The sequence below is a fragment of the Chlorocebus sabaeus genome, chromosome 10 (genome assembly GCF_047675955.1).
Source record: "Chlorocebus sabaeus isolate Y175 chromosome 10, mChlSab1.0.hap1, whole genome shotgun sequence".
Taxonomy (NCBI): domain Eukaryota; kingdom Metazoa; phylum Chordata; class Mammalia; order Primates; family Cercopithecidae; genus Chlorocebus; species Chlorocebus sabaeus.
Window position 1 is genome coordinate 93,759,216 of NC_132913.1, and position 16,526 is coordinate 93,775,741.

Here is a 16,526-nt window from a genome sequence, read left to right on the forward strand (position 1 = left end):
TTGAATTGGCAAGCAGCTTTTATTTGGACCCTCAAACGCTAAAACCTTGGTCTCTACTTCGCGTCCTAACTGCGCTTATGAGTCTAGTCATTTTCGTTGGAACGTGATAGATTTCCAAGCTCCAGAGTGGGGCCCTGACCAGGGAGGAAGTGTCCGCTTTAAGAGCTCCTGGAGGGGAGGAAGGGGCTCCTCAGCCCGGGTGGGAGAGTGAGTGAGTGAGTGAGTGGGTGGGCGGGCAGGGGGCGGTCCCGCCGCTCCTGCGTCAGAAGGGGTCCGGTTTTCGCACCTTCCCTGACGTCAAACCTCCATCAGGGTTGCAACGCCACGTTGCCTTGGATGCCTGCGTGAGTGGAGTCGCGACTCGGAGCCCGCGTCCTGCGAGACGCGCTCCCGCCCCGCTTCTCCCCTGCGGATTGCAGGGGCGGAAGGCGCCTATTTCTGGCTCCGCGGGCAGCGGGGCCGCGGCGCTTGGACGGTGTGGGGTTCAGCCGCCGCCACGGAACCGGAATAAGAAGGGAGACCGCCCGGCGCAGTCCTCGGTCTCCACCGCGGCCCGGAAGGAATCCGGGAGGCCTCCGCGGAGGTGAGTGCCACGGCGGGGGCGGGGCGCGGCCGGGGCGACGCCCGCGGGCGGGGCGTGCTCGCCGGGCGCCCGGGGCGCCTTCTTCCTGAGGGACGCCAGGACCACTCGCTGGGCTCCCGCGGCCGCCTCGCAGGTCCTCGGCTTCCCCCAATCCCGCGTCCCTTTCTGCCCCTGCTGCGTGAGAGGTGTCAGCGGCTCCGGGCCGGGATCGAGGTGGCGGGGCGAGGGGAGGGGAGGAGGTGGGGCGCGGGCTGCACTGCGCTTCTGTCCGGGGCCCTGGGTCAGAGTGGCCGGCAGACGAGGCCTCGGGCCCGGGCTCGGGGAGGGGGCGGCCTGCGGGGTCGGATTGAGGGCCGGGAACCCGCGGAGTCTTGTCCCTGGGCACCTGTGGGGCCGAGATTCCGAGCCACCTGTCCACACACCCCCTTTCCCCAGCGCCCTGCGTTGGGTGCAGTTGGCCCCAGACCTAGGCCTTTCCCAGCCTCGGGCTATTGTAGTTTATTTGGAAACGTTTGATTTTTGTGTTAGTGATCCTTTTACTACCGCCGTGCAACAGTTGTGTAAATGTGGTCATGTTACGCCATCGTTTTTCCTTGCTCCTAAGAAGGCCCTTACCAGCTCCTGCGATTATCCCACGCGATGATTCTTGGTAGCTCGTGGAAAAAATGCGTAACAAGATACTGGTTCTCAAGGGACCAAAACCCCACCCCCACCTAAAGGAAATAGCTTGTTTTTGTTTTTCTTTTTTACAGCAATATGCTACGTGTGGGGAGGGGGAGGGACGACGGAGGCAGCCTGTAGCGATCTCATCCTCGAGAGAATCTGCTAACAATTTGGGGGGGTATCTTTCCCTTCTCATTAATTAATACACAAACGTGTGTTGCATAAGGGGTGTTTATTTGCTTTTTTCACTAAATACATGGAAGACCTTTTCTCTATCGTTTGAACCAAAAGCCTAGAAGGCAAGAAAGCAACTCGTTAGAGAGTTGATAAAGTATCACTGCAGTGGCCAGTGATTTGGATAGAAATAAGCTGAATTCAGGGTAAGAACTGGTTTCTATAAAATATTGTTTACTCTGCGTAATAATTGGAGGCAGTGTTTTTTCAAACTGAGTTTTTTCAGCCGGTTCGTGAATTGTGAAATTAATTTAGTGGGTCATGACTAGCATGCAATTTTTTTTTTTTAAAAGATTGCATTAAAAAATCAGAATGCATTACATGTAGTGAGAGTATTGTTTTGTGAAAAATGTTTGTGCGCGTGTGCATTGTGAAATTTAGTGGGTCGTGACTAGCATGAAAGATCGCATAGAAAATATCAGAATGCGTTACATGTAATGAGAGTATTGTTTTGTGAAAAATGTTTTAACTGAGCGTGTGTGCCTGTGAGTGTGTGCTCGGTTGTAATTAAAAATGTATTGATTCCTGTGTGTCATGTTAAATAATCTTGAAAGTCGCTAATCCAAGGTACTGTCAGCACTCAGCTGAGCAATGATGCAATTAAAATAAACATTAGTTTTATTTTTTCTTTGGAATAGTGTTGTTGTTGATTGCAGCAAATAAGAGTCCTAATTATTTGTTTTCACCTAATATTAAAGCAAATAGTATTCCTAAAAATACAGAGAGGAAGTGTCAAAGTCGTTAAAAGGTTAAAGCATAAACTACTCAAATTGACCAGTGATCACATCTCAGTTACGCTGGTTATTGGTGTGAGACCTGCAATGAGATACCTCTTTTCTCTCAGCCTCAGTTCCCTGATTTGTTAAATGGGAATTAATCATGGCAGCTACCTTATAAAGCTGTTTGTTATTTAGATGAGATAATGCACAGGAAGCTGTTGACTGAGCGCCTGGCTCAGATTAAGTACTAAGTATTAGCTATTATTATTTTATTAAGACTGAATAGAGGTGTCTAGGATAATGCTTGTCACCAGAGGAAAGCCAGCATAGCGTGGATAATCCAAAAAAGGGGAAAACTGAAAATTAATAGTGTTGTGTGGAGGAACTGACACTGAATTAGTGTGGTCTTTTTATGTCATTCGGCCATTGTTTTGTCATTGCCCCTCAATTGCTTCCCTACTACTGGACAGAAAATTCAGATTGTCTTATTCAGAAAACCAAATGCCTTTCTATTGTCTTTCCTTATTACTATTTTTTATTAAGTTGATGTCTCTTTTGTCAGGCAGTTGAAAAATATGTTTTATGAGGGTTGTGGGTTTTGTTGGTTCTTACCACACTGCCACACTCAGTTTGAGAAATACACACACGACACCTCCAAACTCATTTCAGAAATATTTTTATCGATGTTTACCTCTGCAGCTGGTGCAGATCTCAGGTGTGCAAGAAATATTTCTTTAAAAAAAAAAAAAAAAAAAACAGCCAAAATGCTGTTTTATTTTTATTTTAAGACATTTCTACCTAAGTCATCTGGGTAGCTCAGAAATCTCTGTTCACTGCCTGGGATAGGTTTATGCAATTTTAAATGTTATATAAATGAATGAAATAAGAAGGTGAACATAGTCATTTTTTAAAAATAGCATTTTTATTTTTATGAAAAATAAATAGAATGCTTTGGATTCATAAAAAGGTTATATTTGCAGAAGAACTGGGTATGATAACTGTGAAAGATTGAGGAAAAATGTTTACCATTGATCATAATTCTGCTCTCAGATTTGAAACTGCCTTCAGATTTTTGTTCTGCTTTAGAGGAACAAAAATGGAAACTCAGGGGTGAATTACGACGTAGTTTATGAAAAGACATGTCTCGAAACTCTAATCTGTCAAAAAAGAAAAAAAAAAAAAAGCAACAACCCCCATACTAAAAATACCAGTGAAACAAAAAAAGCCCAATTTGGTCTTAAACATATATAAATTTAGAAGTTTTAAGTTAAATATTAAGGTTATGTGTAGATTTAAAAAATTTATCTTACGATTGGCTTTAAGAAGTTAACCCACCAACTACTGGTTCTTGTCTTGACAGGGCTTTTATCTACACTGACAGAATACTATGCAATCATTAAACATTCTATTTTATTTTACTTTATTTTCTTCTATTTTATAATAGCATTTTATAATGATATATAAAGGTACTCATTATATGTGGTTCAGTGAGAGAGGGTGGCTATACAATAGAATGTACTGTACCATCCCATTTTTGTAAAAATATGTTTAGAACAAAGAAGAATACGACACGTTAATGGTGGGTAGATTATGACTGATTTTTATGCTCTTTATTTTTATAATTGTACTATTATAAATGTTTTACTTTTGTAATAAAAATTAATAAAAGTCATTTTTAAAAGAAAAATTAAATGTGTGTTTTCTTGTTTTATAAGCATACATGACTATGCTTTAAGGGATACTGACTCTTAACTTGGAGATTTTGGGAATTGACTAATTCTCCAGTATTTTAGGAAATGGTGCTGAGTAGTTAATAGTTATGTCCCTTACCCTTTGGAAAGCTGTTTTGAGTAGGAGAGAATCATTTTTCCAGAATTTTCTTAAAGCACTCTCAAGTATACCTCTTTCCAAAAAAAACTTCCACAGTGCCTAAAGGTACGGTCTAAATTCTTTAGTCTGCATTTGAATACTACCATGTCAAAATCCAGTCTACTTTCCCTGCTTTATTGCCCCTTAAATTCTCAAATGAAACCTTAGATTCAGCTGGATTTGTTAATTTACTGTCTCCAAATGTACCTTGTATTTTCTTGCTTTTGTACCTTTGCTTGTTTGTTAATTGGAATATCGTTTCCCAACCTTTGAGTGAGTAAATCCCACCCATTTTCCAGTATCTGGTTAAAAAACCATATCCACAGTGGCATCCCTGGCCACTCTAGCTAAAACTGAACTTTGCAGTTGAACTCATTGCATTTATTATTTTTGCTGAGGCATTTCTTAGGCAGCGCCTCATTCTTTGGCTTGAATTTCTCAATTTCATTTAAAATTTTTTTGAGGGCAAGAAAACTTTGTCTCATATTTGTCTCTATCCCTTAAAGTTTCTACCATGGAACTCTGCATTGAGTAGGTGCTAAATAGTTATTCTTTAGGCCGGGCGCGGTGGCTCACTCCTGTAATCCCAGCACTTTGGGAGGCCGAGGCGGCTGGATCACCTGAGGTTGGGAGTTCAAGACCAGCCTGACCAACATGGAGAAACCCCATCTCTACTAAAAATACAAAATTAGCCAGGCATGGTGGCGCATGCCTGTAATCCCAGCTACTTGGGAGGCTGAGGCAGGAGAATTGCTTGAACCCAGGAGGTGGAGGTTGTGGTGAGCTGAGATCGTGCCATTGCACTCCAGCCTGGGCAAAAAGAGCAAAACTCCGTCTCAAAAAAAAAAAAAAAAAAAAAAAAAAAAAAAAAAAAAAAGTTATTCTTTGATTATACCGTGGTGTCACTGGCTTTCTTGAGCCCATGTGTTGGAATTTTTTCTTAATCAGTGATCCTGGATAAGGAGCAGCACTTTGCCCACAACAATGCGGAGGAATAAAAAACATGCTTCTGTTTAATAGTGTATTGATATCAATAGGTGATAAAAGAATTGACAGTATTTTTCATTAAAGCTAACGTGTACCTAAGCCTCGGGAAGTTTCTTATGAAGCTAATTTTGGGTTTGACAGCATTTTTGTTCTGAACCTTACCAGAGGCACAATTCAGCCTTATAGTCTTTTATAGCTACAGTTCCAGGAACCCAGAGACCTGCAGTGTTTGATGGTGGGTTAGATGGGCCATCACAGTCACTGCGCCAGAACTTTAGGAGGTCATGTGTGAGATTCAGTGGGTCATAGTATGTAAAATGCTTTGTGTTCCAAAGTTAATATTTTTTCTTTTATTATTGGGAACATGTCACTTTTCAAAATATATCTGGATATGTTTGGTCAATGGTAGACACTTATGGGACCTCTTTTAAAAAATGATTTTATTTTAATTTACAGATATTTGACTGAACTAATACAGCTGATGAAATACCTGACTTTTTCTGCTCCAGGTAAATAATTTGTTACTTTAAAAATATCAGGTTCTAGTAGAATTCAGAGTTTGTATAAAAAGACCTATTTAGGCATGCAAAGTAATATAAATCCAGACCCTAAAGAAGTGATCCCTTTAATAAATAAGTTTTATTAGTTTATAAAAAATGATGACTTATGTTATTGAGTCAACTTATAGCAGAATCACCTTGAGCATTTTGTTTTATTTTATTTTTTCGAGACAAAGCCTTGCTCTGTCGCCCAGGCTGGAGTACAGTGGCGTGACCTTGGCACACTGCAGCTTCCACCTCCTGGGTTCAGACGATTCTCTTGCCTCAGCCTCCCGAGTAGCTGGGACTATAGGCATCTGCCACCACACCTAGCTAATTTTTGTATTTCTGGTAGTGATGGGGTTTTGCTGTGTTGGCCAGGCTGTTCTCGAACTCCTGACCTCAGGCGATCCACCTGCCTTGGCCTCCCAAAGTGCTGGGATTAGAGGCATGAGCCACCATGCCTGGCCACCTTGAGCATTTTAAATATGCTTTATAATGTATGTCCTGGGTTCCCTCAACCCATGGGATTTTGATTTGGTAAGTTTCTGATGGGGTCCTAACATGTTAATTTTTAAAAATGCCAACACATGCTTCTGGTTTATTGTAACTCACTGCCATTATGGCACTAGAGATGATGGAAGTGGCAGGTGATAATGCCACAAGAGTTAAGGACCATAGGGTTAAAGACTAAAAATATTTAAGTATTTACATTTTGTGTGTATGTGATATCAGATTAATGGTTTACTTTTGTCCTTTATTTAATGAATGTTTTAATTATATTTTCAATCCCCCAAAAGTTTATTTTAGGATTTTTCAAAGCTTACATTTAAGCTCTAGGTTCTCTCAGCTTGAAATTTGCCTTATGTGTAAGTACAATTTAAAATAAAAGTTTGTTCTGTTTTATTGCTGTAGGTTAATAAGTGAAGTAAATTAGTGGAAAAAAGACCAAATTTTAAGTAAGTAATGTCTTACATGTTTTTTGTGTCAGAGGCTGATTTAATTGATTAATTTTCCCCATAAATGTGAGAAGTCAGAAAATCAATTTCTCATAATAAGAAGTAATAGGTAAGTAAATGTTATGCTAGCATTTTGACTTAATGAAGTTTTTTTCACCTCATCTTATGGTTTTAAGGCTGTGATTTCATTTTTCAGTTATTGATTTTAATGATTACATTTTTCCCATTGCAGAAATACTCATAACACATTATAGAATGATTGTTATATATTTTCCAACAGATGAGAATGCTTAAATTAATTGAAATACAAAATTATTTGCAATTCTATTTTCAGCTTAAAGCAGCAAATAAACTGCATTAAATTTTTTACTTAAAATAATCATAAATTATATGTACTTTGTGTCAGTTAATACATTGACTGGGCATGAAAATTACTGGGGGAATTTTAAAAATTCTGAATCCTAGGCTCACCTCAGCTCTACTAAAATTTTGGGTATTCATCCTGGTTTGGCAACCATGCAGTATGTAATGTTGAAGGATTACACTTTTAGGTGAGTGGAAACTGGAAAACTATTTATTTGTAGAGAAATCTAAACACTAGTAGGAAAAAAAATCTCTCCTGTTTATCTGGCTTACATAATTCTAAGAAGAAAAATGTTTTGTGTTTCAGAGGCTAAATTAATTATTCTGATTTTTAGCAACTGTGTTGGATAAATTATTTAAAAATCTGCCTCTTTGTGAGCTGAGCAGAAAATGCCATGTGGTGTCTTTACACTCATGATGACAGAGAATGAGACGTTGTCAAATAATCTGGGGTTTGATATGGAAACATGATGGGGAAATTAATGAGCTCCATTAGAGTATAGTAAATATACCATAACAATATCATAGAAGTAATTGGTCTTCACAAATTTAATATTGTATTCTTTGTTACTAAATCAATATCTAATATCTCTAATAAGTTATTAGAAAAACTAAATATTTAGTCATCTAGTCTTCAAATGTTGGCAACTAACTGTTCTTTCATAAGATACATAGTTCTTGTCTCTGCTCCAGGCTCACTTATTTATTCAGTGGCTCATGGCAGCCTTGTATATTTTCCTAATTATTAGAAGAAGAAGTGAATTTCTGTTTTCTGCTAATTATCATAGCCATTTTCCTCATAAGATAAGGAATTATCATGATTTTTGCCGTTTCTCTATTTGTTTTTCAGCTTGAGTATTCAAAGACAGTAGACATCTGTCTTCAGTTATTTATTCAAGATGCAGAAAAGACAAGGATATTGCAGTTATTGCCGTGTGCAGTATCATAACCTGGAACAGGTGAGAGGTTTCTATTAATATGATAATATCTCAAAGGACCTAGTTGTGACGTTCTCTTACATTTTATTAAATTCATTTATTTATTTATTGAACAGATCATATTGGAAATCTGTTAGTTGGCAGACACTGTTTAAGGTTCTAGGGATATGACCATGAACAAAAACCAAGCCTCTTTTTTCATGAAGCTTGTATTCTAGTGTAGTAAGACAGAAGATAAATAATATATAAATTTAGTACATAATATGTGAGATTGTGATAAATGTTATGAGGAAAACAAAATAGGGAAGGGGTAGGGCAGCCAGGTAAGGCCTTTTTAAGGAAGTGACATTGAGTTGAGATTTGGAGTTTGGGTCTCAGGTTTACATTTATCTGGGGAAAGAGTTTCTAGGTAGAGGGAAGAGACAGAGACCCCAAGGTTACAGAGTGGTTGGCACACTAACGAAGAGTCAGGAGGCTGGTGGCTGCATGGATATGGGGAGGTGGGGGAGAAGTAATAGGCAAAGAATTCAGACTAGTAAATTGTGTATTTTAGATTCAGGAGGTATATGGGCTTGTTTGTTACATGGGTATATTGCATACCTGGTGGGGATTGGGCTTCTACTGTACCCATTACCCAAATCAGAGAAGTCGATTCTTTAAGACATTGTAGGCTAACGTAAGGACTTTGAATTTTATTTCAAGTGACATGGGAGAGCATCTCAAAGTTTGAGCATAGGAGTTAAGTCATCTACTTTGTGTTTTAAAAGGCTCATTCTGGCTGCGGAGGGAAAAATAGTTGGTGTAGAGATTTAAAAATTTTGTTATCGTGATATAACTCATACACCATATACTTGACCCTTTAAGGTGTATAATTCAGTGAGGTTTTGTTATGTTCACAAAGTTGTACAACCATTGTCTAATTCCAGAACATTTTCGTCACCCTAAAAGGAAGCTCTGTATCCACTGAGCAGTAACTCACTCCTCCCTTCTATCACTAGCCCCTGGCAACCACTTGTCTATTTCCTGTCTGTATAGATTTGCTTATTCTGGATATTGCATGTAAATGGAATCAAACATTGTGTGGCCTTTTGTGTCTGCTTTCTTTAATGTAGCGTAATATTTTCACGGTTCATCCATGTTGTAATGTGCATCACGACCTCCTTCCTTTTTATGGCTGACAATGATCCATTACATGGATATATCATATTTTGTTTATTCATTGAGCAATTTATGGATATTTGGGTTATTTTTACTTTTTGACTGTTACGAATAGTGCTGCTATGGATATATGTGTACAGGTTTTTGTGTGGATATATGCTTTCACTTTTCTTAGGTTTACATGTAGGGTGGAATTGTTCGGTCATGTGGTAATTGTGTTTAACTTTTTTGAGAGGGTGCCTCACTGTTTGTCCAAGTGGCTGTACCTTACCACCAGCAATGTATGAGGGTTCCAGTTTATCCACATTCTTGTCAGCACTTGTGGTTGTCTTTTTTGTTGTTGTTGTTGTTGTTATAGCCATCTTAGTGGATGTGAGATGGTATCATTTTGGTTTTGATTTGCATTTCCCTAATGACATACAGTGTCTTTTCATTTGCCATTTGTGTATCTTGTTTAGAGGAATGCCTATTCAGATCCTTTTCCTGTTTTTAATTGTGTTGTGTTTTTATTGATGAGTTGTATAAGTCTTTATATATTTTGGATACTTGACCTTTATTAGACATATAATTTACAAATACTTCCTCCATTCTGTGGGTTGTCTTGTTACTTACTCTTTTTGTTTTTTGAGATGGGGTCTTACATCGTTGCCCAGGCTGGAGGGCAGTAGTACAATCATGGCACACTGTAGCCTCAGCCTCCTGGGCTCAAGCAGCTCTCCTGCCTCAGCCTCCCAAGTAGCTGGGACTACTGGTGTGCACCACTATGCCCAGCTAATGTTTTATTTTTTGTAGAGATGGGGTCTCACTATGTTTCCCAGGCTGGTCTCAAACTCCTGGGCCCAAGTGATTCTCCTGCTTTGGCCTCTGAAAGTTTTGGGATTACAGGCATGAGCCACCACACCTGGCCTTCTTTTCACTTTCTTGATGCTATGTTTTGATGCACAAAAATTTTAAATTTTGCTATGTTTTGCTCATGTTTTTTGGTGTCAGAAGGGTTGCCTAATCTCAGGATTGAAGACGTATGCCTATGTTTTCTTCTAAGAGTTTTATAGTTACTCTTACATTTAGGTCTTTTATCCGTTTTGAGTTCATTTTTGTATAAGGGTGTGAGATAGGGCTGTACTTTTTTTTTCTTGCGTCTGTAAAATTAAATCTATTTCCTAGAAATCATGTTAAGATTCATGCTCATCAGAGCTCACCCTGTGCTACCCATAGTGGATTTATATATGTATGTATTTATTTATATTGATTTGTTTACTTTTATTATTTTTACAATAATTATACATATTTATGGGGTACAGTGTGATATTTTGATACATGTATATAATGTGTAATAATCAAACTGGTAATTAGCATACTAATCGCCTCAAATATTTATCATTTCTTTGTGTTGGAAACATTTAAAATCCTCTCTTCAATTGTTTGGAAATTTACAATCAATTATTGTTAACTATAGTCATCCTACAGTGCTATATAGGACACTAAAACAACTAGAACGTATTCCTCCTATCTAGCTGTAATTTTGTATTCATTAATTATCGTCTCCTAATTTCTCTCCCCTGACTTCTTCCCAGCTTCTAGTAATCACCATTCTGTTCTCTACTTTTATGAGCACAACTTTGATGACAAGATTTTCTTCTTTTATGGCTGAATTGTATTCCACTGTGTATATATACCACATTTCCTTTTTTTTTTTTTCTTTTTTTCTTTTTTTTTGTGAGGTGGAGTCTTGTTCTGTCACCCAGGCTGGAGTGCAGTGGCATGATCTTGGCTCAGTGCAACCTTTACCTCTTGGGTTCAAGCAATTCTCCTGCCTCAGCCTCCTGAGTAGCTGGGATTACAGGAGTGTGCCAACATACCTGACTGATTTTTGTATTTTTAGTAGAGATGTGGTTTTACCATGTTGGCCAGGCTGGTCTTGAACTCCTGACCTCATGTGATCCACCTGCCTCAGCCTCCAAAAGTGTTGGGATTACAGGCATGAACCTCTGTGTCTGGCCCTTTTTTCTTTTATCTGTTGATGGACACTTAGATTGATTCTATATCTTAGCTATTGTGAACAGTGCTGTAGTAATAAACGTTGGGGTGCAGATATCTCTTTGATATACTGATTTCCTTTCCTTTGCATAAATACCTAGACAGTAGGATTGCTGGATCATATGATAGTTATATTTTTAGGTTAGTTAGAAAGCAGTCATAGGTGCTTGGAGTGACTGTGGGACCAGAGTCCTAGGCTCATAGGTTTATGAACCTATTGTTGCACCTGGATCTTGGGGTACAGATTTGCTCTTTGGTGGAGTTGGATGTCTTTTCTCTTTCTCCTTTGCACGTCTGTTCTGCCAGTGAGTTTTTTACTTTTGGAAGTTTTCATGACAGTAACTATTGTCTTTTTTACTTGCCAGATGTAGGACTCCTTTGATCATTTCTTTTTTTTTTTTTTTTTTTTTTTTTTTGAGACGGAGTCTTGCTCTGTCGCCCGGGCTGGAGTGCAGTGACCGGATCTCGGCTCACTGCAAGCTCCGCCTCCCGGGTTCACGCCATTCTCCTGCCTCAGCCTCCCGAGTAGCTGGGACTACAGGCGCCCGCCACCTCGCCTGGCTAGTTTTTTGTATTTTTTTTAGTAGAGATGGGGTTTCACCGTGTTAGTCAGGATGGTCTCGATCTCCTGACCTCGTGATCCACCCGTCTCGGCCTCCCAAAGTGCTGGGATTACAGGCTTGAGCCACCGCGCCCGGCCAATCATTTCTTGAAAGACTGGTCTAGCGGTGATGAATTCCTTCAGTTTTTGTTTCTCTGGGAAAGACTTGATTTTTCTCTCATGTTTGAAGGATAGCTTTGCTGGGTATAGTATTGTTTGGCTGTTGGAATGGTTTTAGCACTTTCAATATATCATCCCGTTCTTTGCTGGCCTTTAAAGTTTCGCAGATAAATCTACTGTTAGTCTAATGATGATTCCCTTATATGTGACTTGATGCTTTTGCTGTTTTTCAGATTCCATCTTTGGGGGTCTTCGACCTTTGACAGTTTATAATGTGCCTCAAGGAGGACATTTTTGGGTTGAATGTATTTGGGATTCTTCTAGCTTCCCATATCTGAATGTCCATAGACTTGGGAAGTTTTTTGCTATTAGTTCATTAAATAGGTTTTCTATGCCTTTCTTCTTGTCTTCCCTGTCTGGATTCCCCTAACACAAATATTTGTTCACTCAGTGGTGTCCCGTAAGTCTTGTAGGTTTTTTTCACCTCTTTTGCATCATTTCTTTTTTTTCCCTCTTTTGCATCATTTCTTTTTTTTCCCTCTTACTGGGTAATTTCAAATGACTGATCTAAAAATTTAGAGATTTCTTTCTTCTATTTTATCAAATCTGCTGTTGAATCTCTCTATTGTATTTTTTACTTCATTCATTGAATTCTTTAGCTGTAGGATTCCTGTTTGGTTCTTTTTTATGATTTTTTTCTGTGTTGAATTTTTGCTCATATGTGAATGGTTTTTCTGATTTTATTGAATTGTCTATGTATATTTTCTTGTCTCATTGAGTTTCCTTAAGATCTTTATTTTGAATTCTTTTTCAGAAATTAGTTTCTTTTCTTTTCTTTTTTTTTTAAATGAGAAAGTTATGTTCCTTTGGTGGTGTTATATTTCTTTGCTTTTTTGTGTTTCTTATATCCCTGCGTTGATGTGTCTGCATCTGGTAGAATAGTCACTTCTTCCATACTTTCTGGAGTGGCTTTCATATTGAATAACTTTCACCTGCAGCTGGGCTTTAATGTGCTACTTGGGAGAGTGTGGTTACTCTGTTGCCAGATAGATGCAGTGGTATATAGTCTTCATTCCGTTTCTTCAGCTGTGTTCACCATCAGCAATAACTGTGGGCACCTCAGTGGCCTACACTGTAGAAGTTTGTGGCGGTGGCAGCAGCATAGGCTGAATGTCCTTGATGTCAAGGGCTTCTAGGATCCACCTGTTCTTGTTTTCATTACAATGGGGAGACTTAGCTCAGTAGATTCCTCTTGGTGTTAGGTCTGACACGGCCTGTAAGCAGCTTTAGTAGCACTGTGTTCCAGTTGCAGGTGTTTGGAGTGGCTGTGGGACCAGGGTCCTAGACTCATAGGCTTATGAACCTATTGTTGCACCTGGATCTTGGGGTACAGATTTGCTTTTTGGTGGGGTTGGATGTAGGTTGCCCACAGAGCCAGGACCTGTAACTTTTAGGCACCCCCTAGTAGCTGGGGCCCAGGGAGTCAGGTTGTAGCTGAGATTTCTACCCCTGAAGGGCAGGGCACAGCACTGACCTGACTCCAGGGAAAAATAGTTGCTCTGGAGGTTTGATCCTGGGGAACAGGGTGTGGCTGCAGTTCAGAAATGTGAGCCAGTAGAGCTCAGTGGCAACTTAGGTCTCAGGGGATGAGGCATTGTGTAGTAGTGACTCTAGACACTGGGATGGTAGGACTCAGCAGCAGCAGATACATAGCTATTGTTTGGACCCTGGGTAGGGCAGGGAACAGTACAGTGACTCCATTCCCCAGGTAAAGGCATGTCTCAGCAGCTCAGACTCTAGGGGTCTAGTCTGGTCTAGGAAAGCAGAGTACTAGAGTTGTTTGGCTAGTAGGATGAGGTGTCTAAGCTTAGCCACTGCTCTCTTTCCCTGGGACATGAGGTACTCAGCCCTGGGGTACACAGCTGCTCAGCTTGGCCAGGACACCATTTCCCCAGGGGGCAATGTGCTGCTTCAGTTCAGGTTTGGGAGGGGATCGGGGACAGTGGCATGACTGTTCCGGGTGGCCATTTCTCTGAGATGCAAGGTGCCACTTCAGCTTAGGTACTGGGTTGTGTGACTACTCTAATATCTAAGGTAGTTTCCTGCAATTCAGGATGCTACTTTAACCTAGGCACTGGGGACGCGTGACTGCTTTGAGCCACAAAGATACTATTTTCCTGGGAGGCAGGGTACCACTTCAGCTCCAGCCTGATGGGATGAGAGCAGAGGTGGGTGAAGTGGCTTCATTTCTTCTTGATTCTGTGAGGAAGGATTTAACTACTGTTTGTATCTTGGCCTGGGGATGTCAGGCCACTGGGCTGGGATGATTCAGCAGTGGCTTAGCCTCAGGGATGAAAGGGAGCTGTGGCTACTTGCCCTTGGAGCAAAACACGTTTCAGCCATAGTTCCACTTGCAAGGTGGTGTAGCCACATGGGCTACAGGGGCCAGGGCACAGTATTGGCTTCTTCTTTCAGGGGAACACAGTGGTGTAGACTCCAGATAGCTCCTTCAGCTGGTCTTCGTCCTTGTGAGGACTGCAGGGGTGAGGTCTGTAGGTGTACAAGGTATTAATGGGGGTTGGTTTTTGGAATCCTCTTGCTTGCCTCCTTGCTATAGGGAGAAGTTCTTCCTGGTTCCCTGCTGATCCCGGTTGGGAATGGGGTGCTGGAGGCCTGGCATTCCCTTCTGCTTTCTGTGTTGCCTTTCTGAGTTCTTTGCTCACCCTGGTTTCTGTTTCTCCTCTGATGCACTCCATTGCCCTTCTTCAGTTGTTTTTGTTAAGATATAGTGGTTTGTTCATTGTGCTGGCCATCTTTTTCCAAGTTTGTTCTTTTGCATGTGATGTACAGTAGTACCAGCACCATTTGTTGAAGACTATCCTTTCCAAGGATTCAATTGCCTTGACATCCTTGTTGAAAATCAGTTGACCATAAATATAAGGTTTACCTCTAGACTTTCAATTCCATTTTATTTATCTATATATCTGCTCTGATGCCATCACCACATAGTCTTGATTACTGCAGCTTTGTAGTAAAATTTGGAATCATGACATTTGAGTCCTCCAACTTTGTTCCTCTTTTTCAAGATTGTTTTGGCTATTCTTGGTTCCTTGTATTTCCATATGAATTTAAAGATTACCTTGTTAGTTTCTGCAGAAAAGCAGCTGGAATTCTGATAGGGATTGTGTTGAATCTGTAGATACGTTCATGGGGAATATACATCTTAATATTAAGTCTTCCAGTCCATGAATAGAGGTATGTATTTCCATTTACGGAGAGATTTAAAATCTTTCAACAGTATTTTGTAATTTTCAGTGTACAAGTTTTATACTTCTTATGCTAAATTTATTCCTAAGTATTTTATTCATTTTGATGCTATTGTAAATGGAATAGTTTTCTTAAGTTCATTTTGGATTGTTTGTTGGGAGTGTATGGAGAGCTTCAATAGATTTTTAAATATTGATCTTGTATCATACAACCTTGCTGACCTTGTTTATTAGTGCTAATTATTTTTTTGTCGATTCCTTAGGATTTTCTATATACTAGATTATGTCCTTTCCAAATAGTTTTACTGCTTTTTTCCCCAATCTGGATGCCATTATTTCTTTTTCTTGCCTAATTGCTCTTGCTAGAATTTCTAGTATGATGAGTGTTAAATTACAGTAGTGAGAATGGATATCCCTGTTTTGTTTTGAATCTTGGGAGAAAACTTTCAGTCTTTTGTCATTAAGTTTGATGTTAGTTGTGGGTTTTAGCCTTCTATTCCTAATTTGATAAGTGTTTAATCATGAAAGGGTATAGGCTTTTGTCAAACGCTTTTCTGCAACTATTAGATAAGTATGTGTTTTTTTCCTTTAGTCTATTAATATAATATATTACAGTATTCGTCAGCTCAGGCTGCCGTAATAAAATACCATAGACTAGTTAACTTAAATCAGCAGTCCCCAGCCTTTTTGGCACCAGGGACCAGTTTCGTGGAAGACAATTTTTCCACAGACAGGGTGGAGGGGTGGTTTTGGGATTTAACTGTTCCACCTCAGATCATCAGGCATTAGATTCTCATAAGGAACACACAACCTAGATCCCTTGCATGTACAGTTCACAATAGAGTTTATGCTTCTATGAGAATCTAATGCCTCCACTGATCTGACAGGAGGTGGAGCTCAGGTGGTAGCGCTTGCTTGCCTGCCGCTTACCTCCTGCTGTATGGCCCAGTTCCTAGCAGGCCATGGACCAATACCTAACAGCCCTTCTTACTGTGTCCTTCTGTAGCAGAGGGAGAGGGCAATTTCTCTTCCTATTTTATAAGGCCACCAATCCTATTGAATGATGTCGCTACTGTTATGACTTCATTTAACCTAAATTACCTCCTAAAAGCCCTGTTTCCAAATACAGTCACATTAGGGGTTAGAACCTCAACATGTGAATTTTGGGGGGGATGCAGTTCAACCTATAGCAGTTAGATTGGTTGGTTTTCAGATGTTAAACTAATCTTGCATTTGTGGGCTAAATCCCACTTGGTCATGGTATATAATCCTTTTTATATGTTGCTGGATTTGGTTTGCTATTAATAATATTTTGTTGAGGATGTTTGCAGCCTTGTATTTCAAGGCTTTGGAGAACTATAAAAGCAGTGAAGTAATATGGGGCCCATATCTAGTGAAGTATTTAACAGAAACAATGGAAGCCAAAAGAAAGAAAACAACTGCACCTAGAATTCTCTACTCAATACGTATATCTTTTAATAAGGAAGGTG

At 39.9% G+C, this 16,526-nt stretch overlaps 1 protein-coding gene across 16 annotated transcripts in view; it reads left to right on the forward strand.

Moving 5' to 3' along the window:
* Positions 1-298: 298 nt before the first annotated feature.
* The window catches only part of ZDBF2 (zinc finger DBF-type containing 2), a 38,918-nt gene continuing 22,690 nt past the window's right edge, over positions 299-16,526 (forward strand). For 2 of the 16 annotated variants that reach the window (XM_073019979.1, XM_073019978.1), the window contains exons 1-2: positions 314-583; positions 5,512-7,875. In XM_073019979.1, coding sequence (XP_072876080.1) covers positions 7,816-7,875 — 60 coding nt within the window. In that variant the 5' untranslated portion in view covers positions 314-583; positions 5,512-7,815. Of the gene's footprint in view, positions 584-627; positions 717-747; positions 797-5,511; positions 7,876-16,526 lie in introns of those variants that run through there. The other 14 variants (XM_073019976.1, XM_073019975.1, XM_007965980.3 and 11 more) reach the window with 13 other exon arrangements.